This window comes from Numida meleagris, chromosome 1, assembly GCF_002078875.1.
Source record: "Numida meleagris isolate 19003 breed g44 Domestic line chromosome 1, NumMel1.0, whole genome shotgun sequence".
NCBI classification, from domain to species: Eukaryota; Metazoa; Chordata; class Aves; order Galliformes; family Numididae; genus Numida; species Numida meleagris.
In genome coordinates this window covers 83334850-83360072 of record NC_034409.1, presented here as the reverse complement: position 1 = coordinate 83360072, position 25223 = coordinate 83334850, and the positions used below count along the sequence as shown (strand labels likewise).

General features: G+C 43.8%; 1 protein-coding gene across 3 annotated transcripts; it reads right to left on the bottom strand.

Annotated features, from left to right (window-relative positions):
* Positions 2874-19364, bottom strand: NFKBIZ (NFKB inhibitor zeta). Of its 3 annotated transcripts, none has more exons than XM_021400406.1 (12): positions 19131-19364; positions 10206-10345; positions 9267-9303; positions 9043-9149; positions 8169-8932; positions 7628-7733; positions 7157-7303; positions 6754-6817; positions 6008-6177; positions 5372-5482; positions 5103-5270; positions 2874-4405 (listed from the first exon to the last, which is right to left on the bottom strand). In XM_021400406.1, exons 2-12 carry the CDS (start codon positions 10332-10334, stop codon positions 4352-4354), a joined length of 1857 nt encoding a protein of 618 aa, XP_021256081.1. In that variant the 5' UTR covers positions 10335-10345; positions 19131-19364; the 3' UTR covers positions 2874-4351. The 3 variants fall into 3 exon arrangements, with proteins under 3 accessions (XP_021256081.1, XP_021256064.1, XP_021256072.1); XM_021400389.1 differs by lacking the exon at positions 19131-19364 and adding an exon at positions 10602-10922; XM_021400397.1 differs by lacking the exon at positions 19131-19364 and adding an exon at positions 10602-10922 and having other exon boundaries at positions 9043-9146.

Genomic DNA, 25223 nt, shown 5'->3' with positions numbered 1-25223 from the left:
AAAGGTAGTAGAGCAGGACAACAGGAGAACTTGCTTTGAATGCTCTAAAAGATTTGATCAATTTTTGTCAGATATTTGATTGCAGGAACCTGCTCTTGAGCTTCCGTTTTTAGGGCACTTGAATCATCCTGCAGAGGAGAGCATTTATGCTTTTTAAAGAAAGGCAACCAGATAAGCAAACAGTCAGGCGAGAAGAACAAGCACTTCATGTTGTATCTTTGAAGTCCCTTCCACCACACCCAACCTCCCTAAGAATGCACTTCCTGGACATGCTTTCTTTTTCTGATAAAAATATAAAATGAGCAATGAATGTGGGAAATGTACTTTTTCCATCCCCAGAAGCAGAATGCATTTCTTGTAAATCATGATTTGCCACCTTCCACAGCTCCAGCCAGATAAATAGTCCACAAAAATCAAAAAAGAACTCGTTCCTGAGGTTTGGCTTACTTAGACAAACAAATCAGAAACATCCTGGGAACAAAGCTCCCTGCATCTTACGATGCTTACTCAGACCAAAGCCAGAGTTTCTTTTGCCTGTATTCTAACTATAGAAACAAATTGCATGCCTACATCCAAGTCAACAAAAGCGATTCTGCACTTTCCCAGCACCACAGGTTTTCAGGTAAACACTACTGGCCTGCTAAATATTTAACATCACTTGCCCTTCAGTAAAAGAAAAAAAAGGATCTTTTCAAATAGCTATTCATGTCACAACAGATACGTCAGAACTTAGCAATACTATAGGACAGATAAATGAGTCAGTTACACTTGAGGTGAGGAAGCTTTCTTGTGAAATTACCTACTGACCTCAAGACAATGAATTAGACTCTGTGCAGATTAAGTTTGTTCCAAACACTTCTGTCTCCCCTCAGGATTTTTTTTAATTTTTTTTATATACTTTTTTTAAACATCGAGTGCCTTCAAGAATACTTACAAATCAACAGCACAAATATAACTGAAAGAGCAGCTGCCGCTTGTTAAATGCCTCTCACCAGCAGCACCTATTTTATGCATAAGCACAGAGTGCATGCTTATGCTTTGCCAGCCTTAGAAGCCCAAGGTGCTTCTATCCCTTTGTTAGATGACTCAGTCAACAACACCCAAAAAGGAGTGCCAGGCAGGCAGATTGGGCTGATGTGAAGGACCAAATCTCATCAGCACTTTTTTCCTTTGTAATCATCTTTTATAAAGAAGGCGAAAATGCAGAAAGCTTACAGTTTGGCTCCTCACAGAAAAAGATAAGCTCACTAGCAGTAAGAGGTATGTTCAGACGACAGCATATCCAGTACAGTCTCAGCCCAACGGGTACCATTTTATCTTCACATAGCCTAAGAGAAATTCAATCCTATTACCACTCTCCATCATCGTTTCATACTCTTAACTACTAAACAACACACAGCCTCCTCTTTCTGGCATTTTTCAGCACAAGCAGCTATTTTTGAGGCCTTTAGGAACCACTTTCTGTACAGAGCAGGAGCAGACCAAACAATCTGCTGGCCTTCCCTTGAAGCACTCAGTTAACCACAAGATGAATTTCCCAGATTTTCCTCTCACACAGATGCAACTGGAATCAACAGAGACAGACTGAAGCTGTGAACCAACCACCAAGACTCCATCTGCAGTGACTTGGAGAGAGGATACGATCTACTCCAGCGTCATATCTGCAAGAGTGACCATTAGGGAAATCCCAGGGGAGATTTAAGAGCAGGGCAACCTTGTGCAATACTACAGAACTTTATCAAGTAGTCCTCCCTGTGTTGAAGGGTGCTGGGAGAGTAACTGACACAGTTCACCTGCTTACTGATCCTTCACAAAGAGGTCTGCCTTTTCAATACGCACCCAGCCCCTCCCCACATCATCAGACATCTTGCTTCTACATTTTTCATCTCAAATAATCACATCCTCTTGTCTGTTGTGCTCTTGATACCTTCATTAATAGCCTGTGGCTCTTGTACACTGGAACACATACTGAGCAGCTAATCCCAGTGCAGTTTCTCTGGCCTGACAATAGCACAGGCCTGTGGTACCTGCTGTCAGTCACCACTCCTGCAGCTGAAGAGTGCTCATCTACTCTGCTCTTCCCTGCAGGGAGGCTCTTCTACAGACCCATACCTCTTCCAATCCCAACACACACTTATCTGAGCAGATACCTGCACTGCATGCAACAGTGGAGGCGGGGGCAAACAACAGGTTTATTCAAGTAGCATAGAAATGATCTTGTTCCCCTCAGTTCCTTTCCTACAGAAAGGGACTTTGTGGTTCACCTGCTTTTTTCACTGTTGCTGTCCACTAGCTCAGTGCTCAGCAAGAACAGTCTGTCATAATAGTTCTCCCCCTGAAAGATCAGTTGCAGTCAGCTCAGAGCCCAACTTTTTACTTGTGAAGTGAGGACAGTCTTTCCCCATGCATATAGCTTCACTTACTTGTATAGACTTTCATCAGTGTTAAACTGTCTGTACCTGAGCTGTCAGAATAGAAGGCAGACAAGAAAAAGTAACGTGGAAAACATGAGATTTTTACAGAATTGATATTCTTTCATACAGGGACAATAAAGGAATAAAAGATCCTCTGTGAGAAATTGTTCAGGTATCAACTTAGAATTTGGGCAACTTAGTGACTAACTCCTATTTGAGGCACAGCTACCAAATACACAGGCAACACAACCACACGGAGCGTGACCCAAAACACATTAGCATCACCCACAACAAAAACAGCATCAAAAGTAAGCATTAACAGCGGTACAGAAGGGAGACTCCATCTCATAACTCACAGAAGGACCTTCACAAATCTCACAGTATTGCTGTGCTCTATCAGTTTTATCTCAAGCTTGATTTTGCTATCAGTATTTATACCACAGACAGTAATCACCAAAATGTGTAATTAACATGTTTATTCAAACACAAGATACATCAAACCCTTCAAGAAACACATCACAGCTCAGCCTCAGCATATTAGATTTTCCCACTTAGCTTGCTTACAAGACATACTTTGTCACAACAGCACAATCAGACTAAATGATTACGGCAGAGAATCACATGTGATGTAAGAACAGGATAAGAGCAAAGACCACAGGGAGAACATATTGCTGGATTATAGCCCAGCAGGGATTGTTCTGAAATTGATGAGAGGAGGAAGCTTTCTCCAGTAGAATACAAGTATACAGTATAATTAGTACACATTTTGCATTAATATTTATAATTATTAAAAATAGAAAAACATTAGCTTCAAATATTATTTGGCTCTCTACAGTACCTATAAGGTAAAGCCATAAACGGACTAACTCTGCTTAGGTGAAAAATGCTAAATCTCTAGAATTGACTAGAGCCCAATTCAGCAGACAACTTCAGCATGTGCTCAAGTCCTACTGACACTAGTGGGGCTTGCAAACATTTAACTATCACAACAAAGAGAGATTTCAACGTGCATCAAGAGCTAAGTACATGCTAATTATTTCCAGTGAGTCAGGATCACAATCCTTAAAATATGACAAAGTTATATACACTATGTAAATCACAATATTTCTCCCTCGATCTACTGTCCAGTCAAAAGAAAAGCCCTCTGCTGGGTACAAAACCGCCCGATACTGTCCCCTAAATAAGCATGGCTCTCAGGCTTTATTAACAGCTCCAAAAGCATGAACACATCAGTGCTAGGGACAATTCATCTTAACCGTTCCTTTGGTCCTCAGTCTTTCATAGTAACAGAACCTGATTTGCACCAGTACAGCGTTAAAATGTCATACGTGATTTAGAATTTCAAGATCAACAAACTTGTTTCTTCTTCAGCTCATTCCCAATCTATTGATAGATGCTCAGAACTATACAACTGTACAATAACACCAATAATTATATACAATCCTGCACAGGATACTGGAAAGAAGCCACAAAGGTATATAAATAAAATTTCCACTTGAAAAAAAATATCTGATTTCTCTTAGACTTAATATTACAGTGTTATCAGAAACACAAACAAAATACTCTGCAGTGTTGTCATGTGTCAGCCCTCTCCAAACAATATTGACAGTAGAATTGTCCTTGTCCAGAAGTTAGTTTGCCGTAGCTATGAAATCCACGTATCCAGGCAAAAGTTTCACATACTTGGGAATGAAACATTCCCATTTGCTCAGAGGAATTTGCTGGTTTGTTAGGTTTCTATGGGGTTTTTTTGTGTGTGTGTGTTTTGTTTTTTTATTTCCTAAACTTATGTAACCCACTATATGATAGTGAACGAAATACTTTTGTTTCATGGAAACAACTAACATTTGCCAACACGAGGCAAATGGTCTATTTACAGATACATTAGGACTGCCTGACTGACAGTGAGTGTACGGTAACTCCAAGTAACATGGAGCTCAAAACAGCGACGCTCTCTGCTGAACTGTCTTCCCTTTTAGAACACGTCTTATCTAGACAAAAGAAGAAGACAAAACCATTAGCATTTATCATCCTCAAGTGAGCCAATCTAAAACAAACAATAAAAACAACACTAGAGGTCTAACTCTGCATTCCTCATTTAGCTGAGTCTAGCTTCCAAGTTCAGTTATACCAGAATGGATCCAACTTTGCAAGATTTGAACCAACAGAATTACTCAGTTGGCTAGGTTATTAGCTTCTTAGCTCAAGAGCCATCTTTTTTTGTTACCTATTTGTACAGCAGCTAGGAATAAGCCATTTCTTCATCTGTTATTCAGGCCTAAGAACTGCCATTCTCATTGCTTGTTGTAATTATTAACATGATCTTACATCACACTGAGACCAACACAAGAAGGGAGGTGACCTCCCATACGCTGCACAGTTATGAAGAAAATACTTCTAAATACTAGTTTCATGGGAAAAAAGCTTCTGAGATGGGGAAAAAAAGCTACAAATTAAATCTGTAATTTCAGGATCGGGAAGAATATGCAAAGACCTAACATTAAAAGATCCCTGAAGAAAATACCATAGGCTAAAAGTTTTCCCTAGAAGTTACAACAGCTCAACACGTGGAAAATTCTGAGAGAAATATAACTTTTGTGCAGGTGTGGGAGGATAGGGGCTAAGAGTTTGGGTTTTTTTGGGGTGGGTTGTTTTAATTTTTTTTTTAATTTTTTTTTTTTTTTTTACCTGTTCTCCTACAAGGCCATCGGGAACCAAGTGAACTGGCTGTTCATTTTCCAAATTTCTGGCACTTGGATCAGCTCCCTTTCGCATTAGCAGGCGAACTGCATCCAACTGACTCACCCGATACTGCAGGCTGGCAGCCACATGGAGTGCTGTGTTGCCATTGTAAGCCTGGAAAAGACAAAGTAACACCGTGAAGAAAATGGTAAGGGGCATGAGTCTCAGTACAGTCACAGTGACAGGTGTACGCATCCTGGATGATATGTACCTACCTTTGCGTTAACAAAAGAGAGGCAGTTGGGCAGCTCCAAGAAGAGACGAATGAGCTCCAGGTTCGCTTCCTCTGCTGCCAAATGTAAAGCAGAGCGACCACTCTTGCGATCCTACCGGAAAAGAAACATTTAGTGTTTCCCTACAGTTGCTTCTTCTACCCAGGGTGAGCAAACAGACCGAAAAAAACAGAAAGGAAACAATGTTGAACAAAAGTACTTATACTATATTTCACTGGAAGTCAGTCTGGACAGGAAGCAATATTTGACAACAATTTACAGTTCAAGAACAGGGTATCATCAGCACCCTATTACTACAGATACCTCATAAGGCTCCAAACATATTCTTAAACTTAAGGCACAACTAATTTCAACCGGCGCAGTATCATTCTTAATCCAGAAATCAGACTGTCACCTCCCTTTTCCCATGGTTCATTTGCATTGATAATACCTCGTTCTTAATAAATGCAACATTCTTATTCCACTTAGGTAAATTAAGCTGTAGGTTGCTTAGGAAGCTTTCAAATGAGTCTACTTCCTCTCTGTTAAGTGGGCTGAGATGTGGCGTGGGAGAAAGGGGTATGATCCGCTTCCATATTTTCTTTGCATCTGGCATTTTACAAAAGTTGTTCTACTTACTTTTGCTTCAACAGAAGCTCCCATTTGTATCAGAGTCTTGATGGTTTCCACCAGGCTCTTGTTTCTCAGCAGAAGCTCCTGAACCTCAGGGGAGTGAGGTGGTTGACAGTTTTGTAGTTCATGCAGCACAGCATTATGGGCCAGAACAGCACAGTGTAGTGCTGTCAAACCTTAACATGAAAAATTCATCATTAATGAATGAATGCAATACAGAATTATTGACTGGCTGTTTGCTTCCAATTTCTAGGTGATAACGACTACACCTGAATGGCTCAGGATTTGGGCTGTTAGTCACTCTAAGTAATAAGTCACAATCAGCTAGCGCATCAGGATCTCTTTTAAATATACCTCTTCAGCAAATTTACTTGAGGAAGATCTATCGCAGGGAAAATAGGTTCAATTAAAACAACTCTACGGTTCTAGAGATTCTGCATTCTGTATCCACTGATACGCCACTGGCACTCACATTTTAAACAATAGCGCATTATCATCTATACTCTCTCCATTACAAACACATCTATCACGTGTAAGAGGGAACAGGGAAAGATCACAAAGGCAGAGGCTGGCCATGTTTTTATTTGACAGACATGCCAACTGCAACGCAATTTCAATTCTAATTGTGAATTTGAATCTGGCAAAGATATAATCCATTTTATTGCTCTTCTCCCAGGATAACATTCATATCAGCAGCTATAAAACACTGCATCATCCAGTAAACTGTAAGCCATAAACTCCAAACTACTCACCATCATAGTTTGTTGCCTCAAGGTCCACGTATTGATTGCTTCCCATGGCTCCCTTTTGGATTGCCTACAGAAGTGGGAACAGGTATGCATTTAGGTCTACCCAAACCACATACTGCCTCCTCAAGCTTGTATGCAGTCTTGCTGTAATGAAGTTGCAACCAATAATAGTATTAAAGATTAATTTATTATTTTCATATACTACACTACCAAATTACTCACTGGTGGGAATCTTACAGCTAGAGTCAACGTCACTTTAAACCATTAACGCAGAGTCTGAGACATATCAAAAAGGCTACACAGAAGATAGATAAGGAGAGGTGCAGTATTTTTGGAGTTCTCCAAAATTGCTAATAGCAAGTTAAGAGCTATGGATAGGGCAGAGCTATGTCTGCCTCTTCCTCACCTGGAGGACCTGGGCATGCCCCTTCTCAGCACAAACATGCAATGGCGTTCTACCCCAGCAGTCTGTGGTGTTGACTTGAGCCCCCAGGCTAACCAAATCCTGCACAATGAGATGCTGGTTGGCAGCCACAGCAACCTGGAAAGCGCTCTGCAAACATTGAGAAGAAAATTTCAACTATTAGTCATCTGATCTCTAACAGGAAAGAGCAACTAAAACAAATAAAAAGCCTAGCTACCCGGTATTATTTAAGCAGTGATTATGAATACCAGGAAGCCAGGACAAAAAGTCGAGTGTATAGTTTTACCAGCTCAAGGTGATCCCAAGAAGTATTAATAGCTCAAGGTTAATATTAGTATGCACACTAAATCTCGGGGTTAATATTAAATAAGCATTTCACCACATTTTCCTCAGGGTCCAGACATCAGAGCACTAAGGTGCTCAGAGCGGGTGGAAAGAGTTAGAGAACCTCACCTGGCCATTGTGCTCTTTAATATCCAACATATGCAGAGCAGCCATTTTCCTCGCAAGAACGTAGGAGAGTGCTCGTCGGCCCTGGGCAACAGCAATGTGAAGGAAGCTGAGGAAAGAGGGAAAATGGTTAGACAACCACAAAGACTGAGGCTCAAGTCACAACACAAATCCAAATGTACATGGTGGGAAGGGCGTTATACTGGCAGTTTCAGACTTCATCTGAGTGACTAAGATTGAAACTTGGGCACCATCTTCCCAAGGCAATTTAAAGCATCTAAATTGGAATCTTCTTTTCTCTCAATCTACCAGATAAAAATCTAATAAGTACCTGAAATGATACAACTGTCTTATCTACTAAATATGCTGCAACTGCATGCATCACAGCCTATCGGCAAGAGCACGACTGGTGAAACTACTGTACTCATGACACAAGCACCACTAACGAACAGCTTTCATTACAACTCAGTGGTCCACACCAAAACGTGAACAGAAGTATTCTGCAACCTTCTACTTCAGAAACAGTGAGACAAGCACTACTCACGTATCTCCATCTGAGTCTTTTGCGAGGAACTGGTCTTGAGAGATGTTAGCCAATTTGTTTTCCTCCTGCTCCACTTGCCATTGGAAAAACGACTTGCCCAGTTGTGTCGTGTTTCTGGCAACACTTTGGGGTGGCAGAGAGACATTCAATGTCGCCAAAGAGACACTGCGTTCAAGACTACCGCAGACACTACTGGGAGCCAGGCTGAAATTCTGAGCAGGGGAGCCAACGTTAGCCTGCGGGTGGGCACTGGTCAAGGACTGGAGGGGAGCAGAGATGTTCTCCGAGCCTTCAGAATCGTTCAGGAGGGAAGAGAAACTTTGAGATGGGCAATACTGCAGTTCATGGCTCTCGAAGGTGTGCTGGTGGTAGCCTGGAGACTGGTCGTTGGCAGAAAATGGCCTGTACTCCAGAGATGCATCTGAAGCGTAGCTCTGTGACAAATCCTGGTTCTGCGATGAAGGAAACTGGTAATGCTGAGGAGGATCAAGCATATTCTGGGAAGTGTGATCTTGGAATGCTTGGTACTTTTGGGATGGGGAGAAAGCCTGTGTTCCCGGACTGTCGTGGTATTGCTCGCCAGGTGAGTTGTGGTTGGAAACACCGTGCAACCAGCTAACCTGCACTGTATTCAAGGAAACGGGGCTTGACTCGTTCTTAATGTTTATGATGTTCTGAAGCAGATCAGAACTGCTGTCGTGCTTTGGTTCATTTTTATGCGTCTCCTCCATGTTATCCATAGAAGTTGGGGTCTGGGGCGGCGTCTGTCAGAAAAAGAAGCAAAACAAACCCCAAAGAGTCAGAGGTACTGTGTCAGGAGGCAATCTCTGATTACATGAAACAGACACAGAAAAAAATACTACTTCAAGCTTACCAGGAGGTGTGGGTGAACATTAACTTGGCGTTTGAAAGGAGGTCCATCAGAAAGGAGTTCAGGAGCCTTTCTTTTGCCCCCCTGACCTAGAACACTCTTCAACTCTGCTAAAATAAACATATAAATAAATTAATGTAAAACCCCCTCAGAGATTACTCTTACAATCTATTTTTAAAATACTATTGCAGGGTTTTTAGAAGAGTTCAGGTGGGTTTTTTTCTTACCTGTGTATGGTTCGTAGTTCACCAATCCTCCTTGTCCCTTTTGAGGGGGAAAAAAAAACCAACAAAATCCAATTATTCCATCATTACAATGCTATTTCAGTGAAAACAAAGCAAAAGAGACAAACAAAAGCAGAGGTTTGCTTCTATAAACATAGAATACGTCTTAGAATAATCCTGGTACATGACAGTCAAGCCCTAATTTAACTGTTTTTAACTGAGGTTAGAAAACATAACGAGTTCTACGCAACTTAAATGAAAACCACAATTTTTCTATAAGGCTTTTTAATAAGCTATTTGTTATAATACCACGGAAGTCAAGAAAACGTAAAGAAAGATGACATTCCCTAGCAAGGTCTCAAGATTTTTTTTTTTTTTTTAATGTAAATAAGCCTACCAATTTTCTCTAACGCTGTGAACTTTTTTATGTGAAAAGTTTCCAGTGGCAACACTAGTCTAGGAAACTCGAACACGCTCTCAAAAGGCAGACTGCAAGGAAAAACCCTCTCTAATCTTCTCAGCATTTCTCACATCTTCCTGTTTTCCAGGCTGAGGTCTGTCCACCTTTACATAGGGGAGAACGCCACAGACTGCCAAGCAGCTCTCTCTCCTCAGAGAAGACTCTCTGCTCTTAAAATGAACGACCTCGTGTGAGATAACAGGGGTTGTCAAAGCGTAGAATGGAAACCCCATCTTTATCTTAACTCTCTCCCAAAAACAGGGCCCAGTGAGACGCTGCGGTGCCCCCCATCCTGCAGGAGCCGTCCCGCCCGCCTCCCCCCAGCTCATTTCTTCCACGGCTTGTACTGAAAAGGAAGGATTGTGACTCCATCCACATCAGATAACATCAGAAGCCAGATTACCGCTTTATCGCGTGCCTTCGTTCGCCAACCCCAGACGTGGTTAAGCCCCATTATGTCAGCCCTGAAAAACGCCCATTACCTTGCCTTCATCCGCGGCGGGGCCCGAGGACATCTGCTTGCTGCTCCTGAAATGCAGCAGGAGCTCCTTCACCGAGTTCTTCACGCGGACCCCCTGGAACGGCCCTCTGTGCTGCTTTCCTCCCCCCATGTGCTGCTCCACTGTTGAGAGAGAGCACGGGAGACAGCGCTTAAGCCGCGGGGTCGGCTTTGGCAGCAGCAGACAAACCCGTGGGAAGCCACCCAAAGTCGCAGGCGAGAGCTCCTTCGGGCCGCGACCCTTCCACAACCGCCCAGCATCCTCCAGCTTCATCGGGGCCAGCCCAGCGCCCGCTACCGAAAGCCTGGAAAGAACCCGAACGCGGAAACCTCCGCCGCCGTGCCCCCGCCACCCCCCGCAGCCCCGGCCCCACCGTACCTTGCAGCGCGGGGCGGGCGCTGCCCCGGCCGTCCCTCCGGCCGCCGCCGCGGCTGCTCACCGAAAGGTCCGAGTCGGAACCCGGCGAGCCCGGCGCGGAGTGCGCCGGCGAGCAGCTGCCCTCGCTGGAGTGGGGCGAGGCGCCGTAGAAGTAGGCGAGGTTGATGGGGCTGCTGAGGGCCCCGCCGTCGCCGTCGGGCGCTGCGTCCCGGCTGCTGTCCACGATCATGGCGGTGCCGCGGGGCGGCGGGCGGCGGAGAGCGGCGGGCAGCGGCGCGGCGACGGGCACGTCCAGGGCTGAGCGGGCGGCGCGGCGGGGACTGGAAGGCGGCGGACGCAGCGCCGCGCTTATAGCGGCTCCGCCCCGCCGGCAGAGGCGGGACCGGGCGCGGGCGGGGCCGCGCTTCCCGTAAGGGCGGCGGGGGGAGGCGGGACGCGGCCGCGCCCGGGCCGGGGCTAGGGCACGGAGCCAGGCCGAGTCACCTCGCAGCGGCTGCCCAGCGAGGAGCAGGCACGAAAGCTGTTTTGTTTTCGTGGAGCCAGAGCACGGCAGAGAGGGGAAGTGAAGCTGCGCGGTGTTTAAACTAAGCCCAAGCGCAGAGTCTCGCTCGCTTTTAACATCAGCAGCATCGCTGGTCGGCTAGCTGTATTCACAGGGGACACCTCTCCCCTTTCTGCCTCTCAAAAAGATGTTTCTGCTGTCTCAGCTGCCACCGTACTCACCGTCACACAAGCCCGTGTTTGTCCACACGAGGTTGTGATTAGGATGTTGTTAGCGCCTGTGGCTGCCCCAAAAATATGCAGTAAAACACCACTGTATTTCTGAAGTATATTATGCAAATTGGAGGTCTATAATTTAGATTATTATACATGTTTTAATTGTGCTAAAAAAACATGGGACAGGTGCAACATGAAATTATATTAATCAGCTGAGAGGAGGGAGGAGGGAATTACTTTGTATTATTCAAACGTATTGTCCCCCGTCGAGTGAAGAAAGAGTTTCACTTGGCAGTATCTACAGTTTCCTACTCCAAAAACTCTGCTTTTGAGTCACAGATCAAATTTATGTAGTGACAGTAAAATTTGAAAAGGTAACGCATAAAATGAAGTCAAACACTACGCAGCACCAGAAATAGCATAGTCTAATGAAGGAAGAAGTTCATTTGCTCCCTCATCAGCAGCCATCGCCCAGCGCGTTTCAATGAACAGCATTATACAAGCACGGATTTCTGAAACCAGGCTGTATGTTTTAAACATGTGAGATTGCTCTCTTGTTCTCCAAACCTCAAGATCTCAATCACGATACCTTAGCTTTAGGTAGGTACTTTGACTATTTTCCTGCTAAAATGCACTCACTGAGATCCCTTACCTCTAGGACACGCTTTGCACACTGATGGGAAGATTCATAACACGGCTTTCTGAAGACAAATCTGACTGATCTAACCTAATTTTTGCATTGCTGCTCCATAGATGGGAAGCAAATGGTTTTAGTCTCTTCAGAAGGGTCTCCAACTGCCACAGCAAACAGATCTCCTCTTTCAGCAAACAATAGCATGAATCTGAGAAGTATATAGCTGAAAAAAATTAGATTTAGTGTCATAGTGGTCTGTAATTCCCTTAGAAATGCCAAGTGTAAAAGTGGATGTCAAACCAGAAGTGGATTTCACTCATTTTAGCTCTGCTAGGTCACGCAAGGTCCTTAAAACACATACAGGCAGAGTGAGTAACACCTTTATCGCTGCTATTCAGTAATCATTTTGGATCTGATTTAATTGAAGATTAGCCTCTACACGTGAACAAAAACTATCCTTTAAAGCAATATAATGAGGTTTTTACCTTAATGCAAAGAGGTTGCGGAATCTCTATTCTATTTCAAAGTTTCAAGTCTACTGAAGGCTGAATTGTTGACTTGCTCTCATTCTACCACACAAAATCCACTTCAGGCAACGCTCTGATACCTTAGCTCTCGCATGTTTCATCAGCAACGTCTTATTTATCAGGTCTCCTGACATAAATCTGCTCCCCATCAAAGCAGATTAAGACAAGTCTAATTCCACCAAACTCTGTAACAAAAGGCTCTTTCAAAAATACACACACCCATGTTGCACAAGATGAGCCGGCTCCCAACAACCTCTCAAAGCACTCCATGCAAGTTACTGGCAAATTATTGCTACATTTACAAATTTTAATTATTAATACTGCAGACCTCGAACATTTCTCTTGGCCCAACCGCCACGTAACATTTGTGGTGACCAAAGCCCCAGCAGATGTCTTCAGCCTAAGGAAATTCCTGCCAGGCAAGGTAGCAACCAGAAGGGCTCATCACCTCTTCTGCCAGGAGAGCTGGCAGAGCCTGTATGCATGGCCACGAGCTGGGAGGAGGAGGTCAGCAGGGAAGAAGCTGCGAAGGCGCTCACCAGGCAGCTTTGGCTGGCTTTGGCCAAGCAGTAACCCAGCAAAACGCATGGAACTGCAGAGCCAAGAGGACTGTGTAGAGGTGGATGCCTCAGCTCCCTAACCCATGGCCTCCAGGTTCTCATCGCACCATCTCTGTTCACTGTGATGTATCAATAATGCCAACTAGCGGCCAATATTAGCAACATTTGTCCCGAAACCTGTCTTGAACACAGCAGCAAATAGTGAGACGTGCTTATATTCATATCTCAGATAGCTGCTAAAATGGGACGCGGTGTATGGGTTTTCAAATCAAAACCTCAGCTTCTTCCCTGGCTACCAATTAAAAATGCAGATTAATCACTGCAGCCCGTCTCCATGTTGCTATTTATTCACAACCAACACTGAGCAAAGATGCACTGGAGATGCTGTACTGGGCTTTCCCACAGACAAGGCCTGAAATAACTGTGTTCTTGACTCAAACAGCTGACCCACTGCCCAAAGTTGAAGCAAACCAAGAAGCCTGTTCAGTGCTTTGAGGTTTCTCTGTTAAAACACATTTTCATGTTTTCAACACCCTTTCTAATCATAACCATGAGGTTTTCTCTCATTTCTGGGTCCTAGTGCTGAGAGCAGCACTTTAATGATGATAACATAACCTCAGACCAAGAAGGAATTTTTCCTGTCCAGCTTTCAACCATCTCTGGCTTTTCCTTTCACAGAAAATGTTTATAGCCTGAGCTGGAAGGGGAAGGAGACTTCCAGGCCATATTACAACGTGGCATTAAAGAAACCAGGAGGAAATTTTCTGTGAAACTGCATCAATATGGGATGGGGACAACTGATGCAATGAGCTCTGCAAGGCCCCCAGCACAGGAAATGGAGGGGATTGAACACTCCCAGCTCTGAAAAATCTGGGCTGCACAGCCCATGCAGAGGTTTGTACATACTTGCAAATTACTTCCTCCTAGCACCCTATATCATCCTCCTTAGCTTCATAGGTAAGCGATCACCAATCCAACGAAACCAGCCCCTACTTCTATATGGTCAAATGATGTGGCCCCACAGGGTACCCTCACATCCTGGTCCCAGGACTGGTAACAGTGCACATTCGTGAACTCATTTCCGGGATCACCAACTCCTGTGGATGAAACCTGGGCATGGTTTGCTCTAGGACTGCTCCCTACAGGCAGTTGTATGGGCAAGGCTGTGCCAGTTTGCCTCCCGCTATTTTGAATGACTCTCCAAAAGGCATCCTTCCTCATCTTCCCCCTCAGAAAAATCCCCTGGAAGCTGTAGCTCCACGTCAAGTATGCGGCAACAACTTGTTTGAAAAGCAGCACTGTGTTGGCAGTGACATGTTATTTCAGGCACTCAGTGTTGAGAAGGAAAAAAAAAGAACAAAAACAAACCACGCATGGAAAATATATCCTGAGGAGGCCACACGGGGCTCAGAAGAGATCACAGCAAAGGGTTATGCTTTATGAATACGGCCAGTCTGCTGCAGGGAAATGGACAGCCTGTACAGCATCTGTGCCTGCACTGCTTGGTCCCTGGGGCACACACTGGGGTGAATGCAATAAGGGATATCAACTTAAGCCCAGAAAGCAGAGCTTTGCTCTCACTGCACGGCAGTACGCAGTTGTCTTTGCCAGACGTATGACCACTCCAAACAGACTGGGGAGCAATAGGAGCATGCCAGCCCCCAGAGCAGCTCATAGTTTGGTGGGAATGAGAGTGGACTAAAGTCTCCTCAGGCTCTCTTGAGTGGCAGCACAGAACAACACAGAACAGCATTTAGGTAAATTGGCAGGGACAAACTAATAGTGACAAGAATTTGGTTTTGCAACACATTTCTGGAATTGTATGACCTCTGTGGTATTTCTTAAACTGAAAATAAAAATGGTAGTTCACTGTCCAGTTGCTTAATGCAAGTGAATATTTGCTGTATGGATGTCAAATGTTGCTTATTCTCAAATAGGTATAATTAGCCTCCTGCTAGAGGCTTTGAGTCAAGGTGTGTGAATACAGCTGCCACACCTCTGTGCGCCAGGAGCATTTCTATGCAGCACACAAATTCCAAACAGTCCAGCACAACACCGAGTTGGCTTTTAGAACAGCACCCAGAAAACTGGAGATAAAAGCTTAGTAACTACTTCACTCCTCAAGACTGTTCTCTAGGATCAACAAGCGTGTTTGGCATAACAACTTAAGAGACCACGTGTCAGCAGATTGGAAATGGGCCATGATGCATTTTTTCCTCTAAAAGCTAGTACACAGGAGTCTGTGTTCCTTCCCTCTGCTCTACTTGTATTGCTACATTTTTCCTCGACGTTGGTCTCCATGACTGCCATTCTAGGATTAGCCCAAACTTCAAAAGGGAGCATGTATAATTCTTCGTATAAGAGAAAAACTCAGACTATTTACCATGTATCTTCTGGGGCTTGCTCCTTTGATCTGAAGAATGCCCTCAGTTCTGCTTTCTATTCTCACAGGTTGTTTGATATTTAAGAAAAAAAAAAAAGTTGGTTGCTCTCAAGTAGATTCCTTCACACTGTGTATATAAAGCAACTGAAATCAGAACAGAGGGAAAAAAACACCAAACCTGTAAGTGTTAAAAGCTACCTAAGTTGATCTGATTTCTTTACAAGTAAACAGTCTCCCTTGTACGCCTTGTATTTGTGGACATTCCTTTCGGCATACTCACTGCCCTGGTTAGTCATGTTTTCTCATAAGCTGCTCTATCTCATTAGGGCCATGCAGTAGGAACTCATCACTAAGACATACACGCACCACTGATGTCACAGCATGTAAATACGAAACAAAATGCTGTTTCCCCATAGCAAGGGGCAACGTCACATGTCAACTGGAAAGCATACTGGTGTATACATAGATGAGGTAAATAGTGCACGTTCCTGTCTCAAAACACCTTGCTCGTTACAATATTCCAGTTTAGAAAGGGAGTTAGTGCAGTTTCTCGATGCTGTTGAGACCACTGTGGGTTTAAAGATGCAAGCATGAGCTTTCCCCATGACTCATGCTGAAGGTCTTTTTCCTCCTAACTCATGTGACCAACCTAGGACAAAACTTATCATTCTAAGCCCACATTCATTTTCGTTTTCTGCTGCCACACACGGGAACAGTGCTACAACCACAGCAGTGGGTTAGGCTCCAGTGGGCTTGGATTTCACTCTCCTTACCTTCCACAAACAAGGACAACTTTAACCACCACTAGAACAGAATCACATTCTCATATGGGATGCAAAGTTGTCTCCCAGAACGCAGTAGCATCATTCAACTCTTCAGTGCAGGAATATGAGGAAAAAACACTTTATCTCAGCGAGGTTAAACCAAGAAAAATATACTTTTCAAACTGTACTTTGCCCAGGACCTCTCAGTCTCTCAATTTACACATAGTAATGGGCAAACTAAGGCTAAGGTTACTGTACACCCAGGCTTCCCAAACATGTTTTTCTACTCAAAAATGTTGCCCAGGCAGATTTTTAAAAATTACTCACTTCTTGGAGATGATAACCTAGTCATATCTACTTCACAGTAGTTCTGACTGGGCTGACACCTGGCCAGAAATCCCAGTCACAGTGGCAGCATACATGCAGATCAACTGTGCTGTAGTTGTGCAGCGAGACTAACACCTGCAGGGAGCCTCAGCATTGATTTCCACCATCCTACACAGTTTATATGCACGATCTGTTCAGTCTGAGAGTGTGTATCAGCATGCAGGAAATCCCAGGCAGAAACAAGACAATGCTGAGTGTCTCACATCACTGAGACACACACCACGTTAGCAACTCAAAACTCATGGCAGCAAAGCCCTTGCTGTTCGCACGTCTGATGTCTTGACCTTATTTCACTATGATTTTCATACCGTAGATTTTAAATACCTTTAGTTCAGATTTCCAGTTACTAGAGAAATCCCGGCTTTCAAATCACATGGCTATCTGACCCCAGGAAAGTCCCAAAACTCAGCTGTAGAACTGTCCTCCATTAGTCAGACAAAAATTCAATAAACAGGAAATTTTCTCACTTTTTTAAAAAGCACCTAAACCAAGGCAGCCAAGTAAAATTTTACTACTGTAAGGAAAATGTTGGTTTCTTCCAAGCAGTAATATAAAAACTTCCCCGATGCTTGGGATGAAGTTCATAGTCTAGGGCAGGATATATCCACAGTTAAATGTGTGCAGTCATTAAGTAGGACAATATCACTATCAGAATTTCTGCCACGTGTCTCAGCAAAGTAATTCCTACACCTGCATAAAGGGTACTAATATAATGAAAAAAATATTAGTGCCGTGTCATCTTTTGCTGCTATGAGCTCAACAGCCAATTTCTACACATTTAGAAAGAAATCCATGAGAATGGATAGTAATAACACATTACAGTAATATGCAAGTTGTGCAGCAGTTAGCACAAAACAGCAAGAAACTTGAAAAGAAACCCTCTGGATTTAGTGGGGCATCATGCAAAACTCTGTTCTCACACCTTGGCTCTTTCCTTCAGTTCTCAGCTGGGAAGATGTACCATCTGAAGCCAGACACATCCTGTCTCACAGGACACTGCTTTCAACGGAAGCTAGATCATGGATTTTTAAGTTTCCTTTTAGTTTTCTGCCAATTTCTTGCAAAGAAGGCAGGGATAAAAGGCAGCTCTAGACCAGTCTTACATGTTTTGTCTCCTGGAGCTGGTGACCAGGGATGCAAAAATTGCACCTGGGTTTCCTGGCAGCCTCATCAGAAGTGCATTTTGCTGTCCACAAAACCCTGAACTACAGCAGAAGGGAGGACTGGGGCCACCCGTGCCATCCTACTTCTCTGGGAGGCTGAGGATGGGAAAGACATGCCCAGGAAAACATCAAGTAGGCCCAGAGCTTTGCCAGTGGCTAGCCACAGGCACTTGGAGACAGAGGGTGTTTGCTTCCCACACACACCCTCGTCCTATCAACTTCCATTAAATGCAAAGGAAAACGTGTGGCTTTCTGTAAAGAAAGTCAATAAAAGGTTTCAGTAGCCAAAAATTGACTGCCTCGGGAACAAAGATGATACAAGAGTTTAATTTGGAGCAGAAATATGGCTTTCTTCCCAGTGTCCCTAGGTGACATTTGGTCCCCACGAGCTGGTCACACAGGCCGGCTGAAAAAGTAGCCAAGGTTTGGCCCTTTCTCTGGTCCCTAGGTGCCTTGAAGGAAGCCAGGATGTCCCAGCTGAAAATACTCAGCTTCCATCTCAAGTACTCGCATACCTCCCATCCCCAGCCATGCACCAGTCTCAGGTGGCACTGTAGTAATTGTGATCGTACATTTTGTTCTCTCCAAGAAGCTCAGTGCTGAGCTGCCTCCCAACCCACAGACACAGGCACAGGTAGCAAACCAGGATACTGCATAATCAACCTCATGTGCTAAGCCAGAGAAACCCTCAGCAGGCAAAGAAAAGGAGCTTATGGCTTGGTTCATTAAAATTATAGTGTACTGGATTTTAAAGTGAAGCTGAGGTTCATTAAACATACTTCTTTTTATTCCCACAGGTTTTTGCTAAATCTCAAAAAAAAGTAAACGTACATCCCTGCTTTCACACATTTTGCTGTGCTGTCACAGTCTAAACACACCATGACAAGTTTACTCCTGTCCTACTGAATCTGGCAAACTTGTATGCTGATGACATTCTGCTATCCCAAAATTACTCATTAGATTAAAAACAAACAAACAAAAGAACCTGTAATCAGGATACCCAAGTCACTTGCATCCATTACCAATCTCTCTTCCATTCAGAGCCCTCAGAGTTTAGCTGCCCATCTGTCCTAACTCTAGAAACTGATTACACTCTCCCCTTAAAAAACAGATTAGATTCAGGGAGAATTGCCCAGAACATCAAAGCTGTTTTGGGTTAAAAACTGCAGTTATTTCTGTTTGCATTTGGACCCTAGACCCACTGTGGGCTTCCAAAATCCCACTATTTCTTGTGGTTTCTTCCCTCTTGATTATCACCCATTACCCATCCAAAACCCAACCCATCTTCTATACCCAACCCCAATGCAGATGTGGGCTATATGCACATACGTAATACGTAAGTTCCAATCAATCACATTTTTTAAAGAATAAGGCAAACAGAAATAATAGAGTACCTTCATGTCAGAAGAGCGACGTTAGAGCTCTGTGGAATACAAGCCATCTCCTTGTACCCCACTGGCAACCAATCGTCCCTTATGGCCACGTCTGTGAGAATGACTGAAAAGTTCCTCTGAGGTTTAACAATATGAAACAGAGAAGCAATAGCAGGGGAACTACCCTCCAAACATCTCGCTCACTCTGGCTTTTTAGTCATGGGGAGAAAAAACAGTTAAAAAAAAAAAGACACCCTAAATACCTTCCCCCCCCAAGTTTTACAGCTCCAGGCTGACTACCCACAGGGCTGTTTTTATTGCAGCACGCAGGCACCATTTATCTTTTAGCTCCAGTTAATTGGGGAGGGCTGGGGGGGGATGTTATGACATGTGAGAGGAAGCGGGAGGGTGGAGGAAGGCAGCGTGAGAGTGGCTCCCTGGACTTTTTCTGCACAGTGGAATTTCCCAGGCAGGGTGAGCCCCATCAGGGACATTCCCCTGCCAAGGAGGCTGGCAGGAAACCCCAGGCTGGCGTAATCCTGCCAAATAGGGTCTAGAACGTACTGACGTAAGTTTTTACAGCAAGAGCAATGAAAGAGGTCTGTTATAACAATGCAAGGGAACAGAAATCTGCAGTGTGCAACTCTGCAGGATTTCTTTCCTCATGCAGTTTCGTTCCACCTTCTATTTTCAGCACAGAACGTACATCCACAAGCAATTGAGAAGCATTTTGTAACCCTCTTCTGTCACTGCGCTACAGGGTAATATGTACAAGCAGGTGCCTGTACAGCAGCCACAGAGAAAGCAAGTGTCCCATGGATTTAAACAAAAAACTGAACAGCTTGAACCCTCACGATACAGAGCAGGGAACAATACCTCTCTCCTTGGTGAGCATTGGGATTTCAGTGGGGTTTCGCCTTCAGAAAGGCGGAGATGAACTTCACAGAAGCTACTGTCACTTACATCATGCAAACTCCACAGACTCAGAAGCTTGATTAAAAAAATAAAGTACTTCCCCTTAGTCATAGATGCATTGGTTGTAAAGCAGTCATCTGCTTCAGTAGATAAACTAATCTTGAAATCTTCATAATTGGAGCAGTTCAGGATTTTCCTAAAAGGAAAAAAGCTCCTTAAAAATCATTTTGCTTTTCTTCTCCTTTCACCAGTAGCACATGCCAGAACTCTCCTTGCTCATCAAACATCACCAACAAGGAGAGGACACTTAAACCTTCCCAGACCAAACATTTCCTGGCTTCAATGTATTTCATTCACCTTTCTCAAGCACAGTTAGCACACATTTACAAACAAGGTAAGAACATTTAACCCCTAACCCCCTTGTATCCCCTGTGCTTCCCACATCGTAAAGTAGATGTTAAAAAAAAAAAAAAAAAAAGAGTAAAATAAAAAACACACTACCCCACCTTCACCCTGCCTCAGCAAGCTGAAAGACGTAGGAGAAAACTTTTTCTTCCCAAAGGTGATAATTTTGAAACCTTCCGCCTGCAGGCAGGAAATGCTGCGTGGGCTCCATCTTCCTGTTCTCAGTTGTATTATATCACTGGAACACGTTCAACTGATAATCTCAGTGGGCTCAACACTTTTATTCAAAATAAGGGTATTTTCTTCCAGCCAGGGCAAGAATTTGCTTGGCAGCCTGTAGGCCTCGAGTACCCTCAGCCTTGTGTAACACATGGCAGGGCAGTACCCTAGACCAGGCCCTCACCCAGATCTCTCCCACTGCAGCTTTACAGCAAAGTGAGCTGCAACTGGAGACCTGAGTGGCCTCTCAACACCTCCCCACGACAGCAAGATCTCTCTTCACAAAGAAGGGACACGGATGGACCATCATCACCAGTACCTGGAGCACCACTCAGCTCATCCAGCTCTTTCCCCACAGATGTAGCTGCCTCCCAAACCACAGTAGCTCAAGTGCTCTGTGTCCTACTGCCATTATCAGACACTCATTATCAGTTGCAAACTCACCAGAGGTCAGCCCTAGGAGGAGGGCTATCCACTCATTCTAACTGCTGCTCCAAAAACAGAAAGTCCAAATGGGACAAGGAGCAGGAACTGTGGCACAGAAGGGCAAAATAACAAAGCCAAGCACAAAATGTGCAGCAGAACAGGAAGAAGAATCACAATTGTGTTCAAGAAACATTTAGATATAGCGTTGAGAGACATGGTTTAGTGGGGTTATTGGTGGTAGGTGGATGGTTGGACTGGATGATCTTGTAGGTCTTTTCCAACCTAGCTAATTCTATGATTCTATGATTTCAGTCAGAAATGGAAATATCTTCTTGTAGCAGTATTTGTTGGACAGATAAATCAGGGCAATAAGACATTAGGAACAAATCTGTTGACACAAAACCTACATTGAAAATGGTGGATATGAAGTTGGTGGGATTGTAAAATACCCATTTATTGGACACAATTTACAACAATAAAAATAACTGTAGCATTTGTTTACTTGAGTTCTTGAATTTTTTAAATTAGATTGTGAAGACACATCTTCTTTCCTTACTTTTTTGTGTTACTTCTCAAAGGCAAAAGAAAGACACAGCAGAAGCAACTAATAAAACACACACATAAGACAAAAATGTTAGAGATGAACCAGAAAGGAAAGACAAGATCAAGAGGAAGAAACAGCTAAGATAGAAATATCTGCCTTGCCAGGAGCCAATCTGATTCAGGTAGAGAAAAGGGGCAGGCGGTTCTGGGAAACGTGACTCACCTGTCCCAGGGAATAAGAGAGAGGAAGAAGGATTGGAAAGAACTGAGTGCCGAATAGCAAGGGGAAAAAAAAAAAATCAGCATGTCCTGATTATTATGCTTTATAGTCAGGTACTTTTGTGATACCTCACACCTGGCGAGCCCCAAAGGGCAAGTTCCACCTTGAAGCTCTTATGTGATATCCTTCAGAGCAAGACGCCATTTTGTGGCAGAGCAATAGCACTCATCCCAGTTACTGCAAACAACCTGCAGCAGACATTCAGACAGAATAAGAAAGGAGAACCCTGTATCAGGCTGAACCAAAAAGAAACCAGGCTCATACAGATGTACAGAAGGCCCAAGTATAAAGACAGGAGGTAAAATACACTTGTCTAACAAAGGCTGCTCTGGAAATAATGCCTTCTATTTTATTATGGTGGCCCATGACATCAGAGGTGGACAGTAGTGGTACGGCAGTAGAGGTTGAACATCCCCAACAATATTCCATTACATGTTGTTGCCGTGCGACTGATGGCAGCAGATTGCAGTCTGACAAAATGGTGTATAATATGGAAGTGTGGTTGATACAAAGGTGTGTCACTGAATTCCTCCACAGGGAAAAAATGGCACTCACTGACATTTCTCAACACTTGCTGAAAGCTGACAGAGACCATACAGTGGGTGTGAGCACAGCAAGGTGTTAGAAGGTGAATTTCAGCAGGGACAATCAGCAGATCGCCTCCACTAGTATAGACTTTGACAACCATAGCATGTAGGCTCCTGTTCATCGCTGGCAAAAATTCAGAGCTAATGGTAGTGACTGTTTAAAAATAGTGTTGTGTAGTTAAGAATTAGCTCTATCAAATAATGTTATTGTGTTCTTTGTAGCTGTTGTAGTTTCCATGGAAATAAATGGGAGGCACTACTTTCGGAGTGACCCGCATAGAGTATCACCCAGTGGGGTTCGTACCATTCGTTTTTAAGCCTTAGGAATTAGAAAATGAACCATTATCAATGGCAGATTTAAGAGAGCTTTCATTTGAGAGTCATCGCAGGCTCTTTTCCAGTGCCTCAAAATCCCCTTCTAGGTACTTTCATTAATGATTCACTAATCTGTTAAGCCCATCCCAGCTGACACAGCTAAAATGCAGGGCAGAGCGTACTATACTTTCACTTGGGTTTAGTTACATGCTCAGTCTGCATTTAGGGCTCACAGAAAGCTACTTGAACGCTGTTGATTTTCCAGCATCCTCCCAAAAAATCCCTCTGCTCCACTCCAGGCAGAGAAGTTCCTGTGCAATTCACTCTGACAGGATCAGAAAACAAGCCAGTTTATTTTACTCCAAAAGACTATATGCAGTAAAACCAGCAGTAAAGGAGGACAACATTTGAGAGTCACAGCCCAGAAACAGACTGGGTAACCAACTAACATGAGAGCTCAGATCTGTGTGATAGGCAGCAGAATTAACATTTCAGGAGAGACTCAAAGATCCAGTTTTGGAGATAATAAAACATTTGTCTCATTTCAAAGCTTCCTGTACTGTAAGTAGGACAGCTAATGTATTGAAAAATATGCAGAACTTTGCTAACTAAGGATGCAGTGATAAACCATGGAATAAACACAAGACGACCCATATCAACAGGATCAAAAATGCTAAGGTCTCATCTCTTTACCAGACCCAGTGTAGCACCATTGATCTGAAAGTACTAGGCTCCGGCCTTAGTGTCAGAAATTCAGGTTCCAGTTCCCCTTGTGCTAAGCACTTGTGTCATCTCAGGCAAGTTACAGACCCTCTCTGAGTCACCACCAGCACTAAACAGCACATGACATATGATTAAAGCCTGCCTGTGCAGTGCTCCTTATTCTGGCTATATGTTGGGTTTAGTTTAAAAAAGCTCCTCACCTCTTATTTATCACATCTACAAACATGTGACAACCCAGTACACGTGGCTGTATAAACAAACCCTAAGCAGAAGGTTTTACAGCAATGCCTAACAAACGACTGGTATTGCACTACTGTCAGGAAGGGAGTAGAGAAAGAGGTGGCTGAACAGCCTGAGTGAGGGGAACTGTTCATTTTCAACACATTTGGAGAGCAATATATGTATTTCAGGGTGTTATATCCAAGGAGTGACTCCATCCCTCACAATTGCTATTATTGTCAATGAAAACCTTGTCATGACCAACTTCCTTCCTTCCTCTCCTTAGTGCCACAGAAGACCCTTGCATGACGTCCTTCCTTTCCCTCAATCCTGTTATTTTTGCTTCCCCTCTTTTCTATCCCTTACTCCCCCTTTCCTCTCTAAGCATGTCTGAGGCCTGATCTCACATCACTCTGAAAAGCATCTTATGCTTTGCAGCCCCCCCAACTCCTTTTTTGGCTAGATGAGCAGGCAGGACAAGGGCAGTATGCTTCACTTTTTGTTTCCAGAGCAAAAAACAAGTTACTTTGCCATTGCCCTGTTATCTGGCAGCTGTCAGGTGGCATCTCTGAAAGCAGGTGGGGGCTGGAACTCAACTCTGTTTTAGATGAGCAAGCTCACAGAAGAACAGCAGCTTGAAATCACTCCACAGGACATTGCCTCAGACCCTGCCTCCTTCTGGGGTCAGCATCAAATGAAAGGGAAGACAAAAAAACAGAGAAAACACTTTGCAATACTACCTCATTATACTCACTTCCATTTACCAGGAACTTGTAGTTGAGGGATTTTTCCAAGTAAAACAGGGTTGTTGGCAGCACACCCTGCTTACTTGCTTCCCAGCTGTGAATCCTGGCTGCAGTGCAACCCCAAGGCAACCTGATAGCAGTCCCCCACTTCCCCATCCTGGCCCTCAAGCCAGGGGAGGACAAGCACAGCTTATATCCTAACATGGCAGCGGGCACATACCTAGACTACATGATTTCATCCATTACTTGAAGTAATGAAGTGGCTAAAGGATTTTCCATTGGCCAGCTGGGTTTTCAAAGCCCTCGGAGAAAGAAGTCTACATTACATAGAAAGTTTTCTTGTATGTCAGGACTGACACACTGACAACTGGAAACAACATGTTTCAGCATTAGGTTTGGTGCCAGGCTTGAGCCACTTGCGCAGATCACACCCCTCCAAATATACATCATCAGCAAAAAAGTGATTTTAATCTATAAACCACTGTATAAAACTTCTACCCAACACGCAACACAAAATGTAGTAGCTAGGTAAAACTAAGGGAAATGTGACACATTTCTAAAGGAACTATAAAAAGAAGGAAAGTTAAATGAGGTTAGGGCAAATAAGATAAACTGATACCAAATCAGATCAAACATGTTTTGTGCACAAGCTTGCCCATTCTAATAGGGACTTTTTAATCTTCAAGCTTTCTGGCTATTTGAATGGCTTTTCCAATCACATCAGACGATAATACAT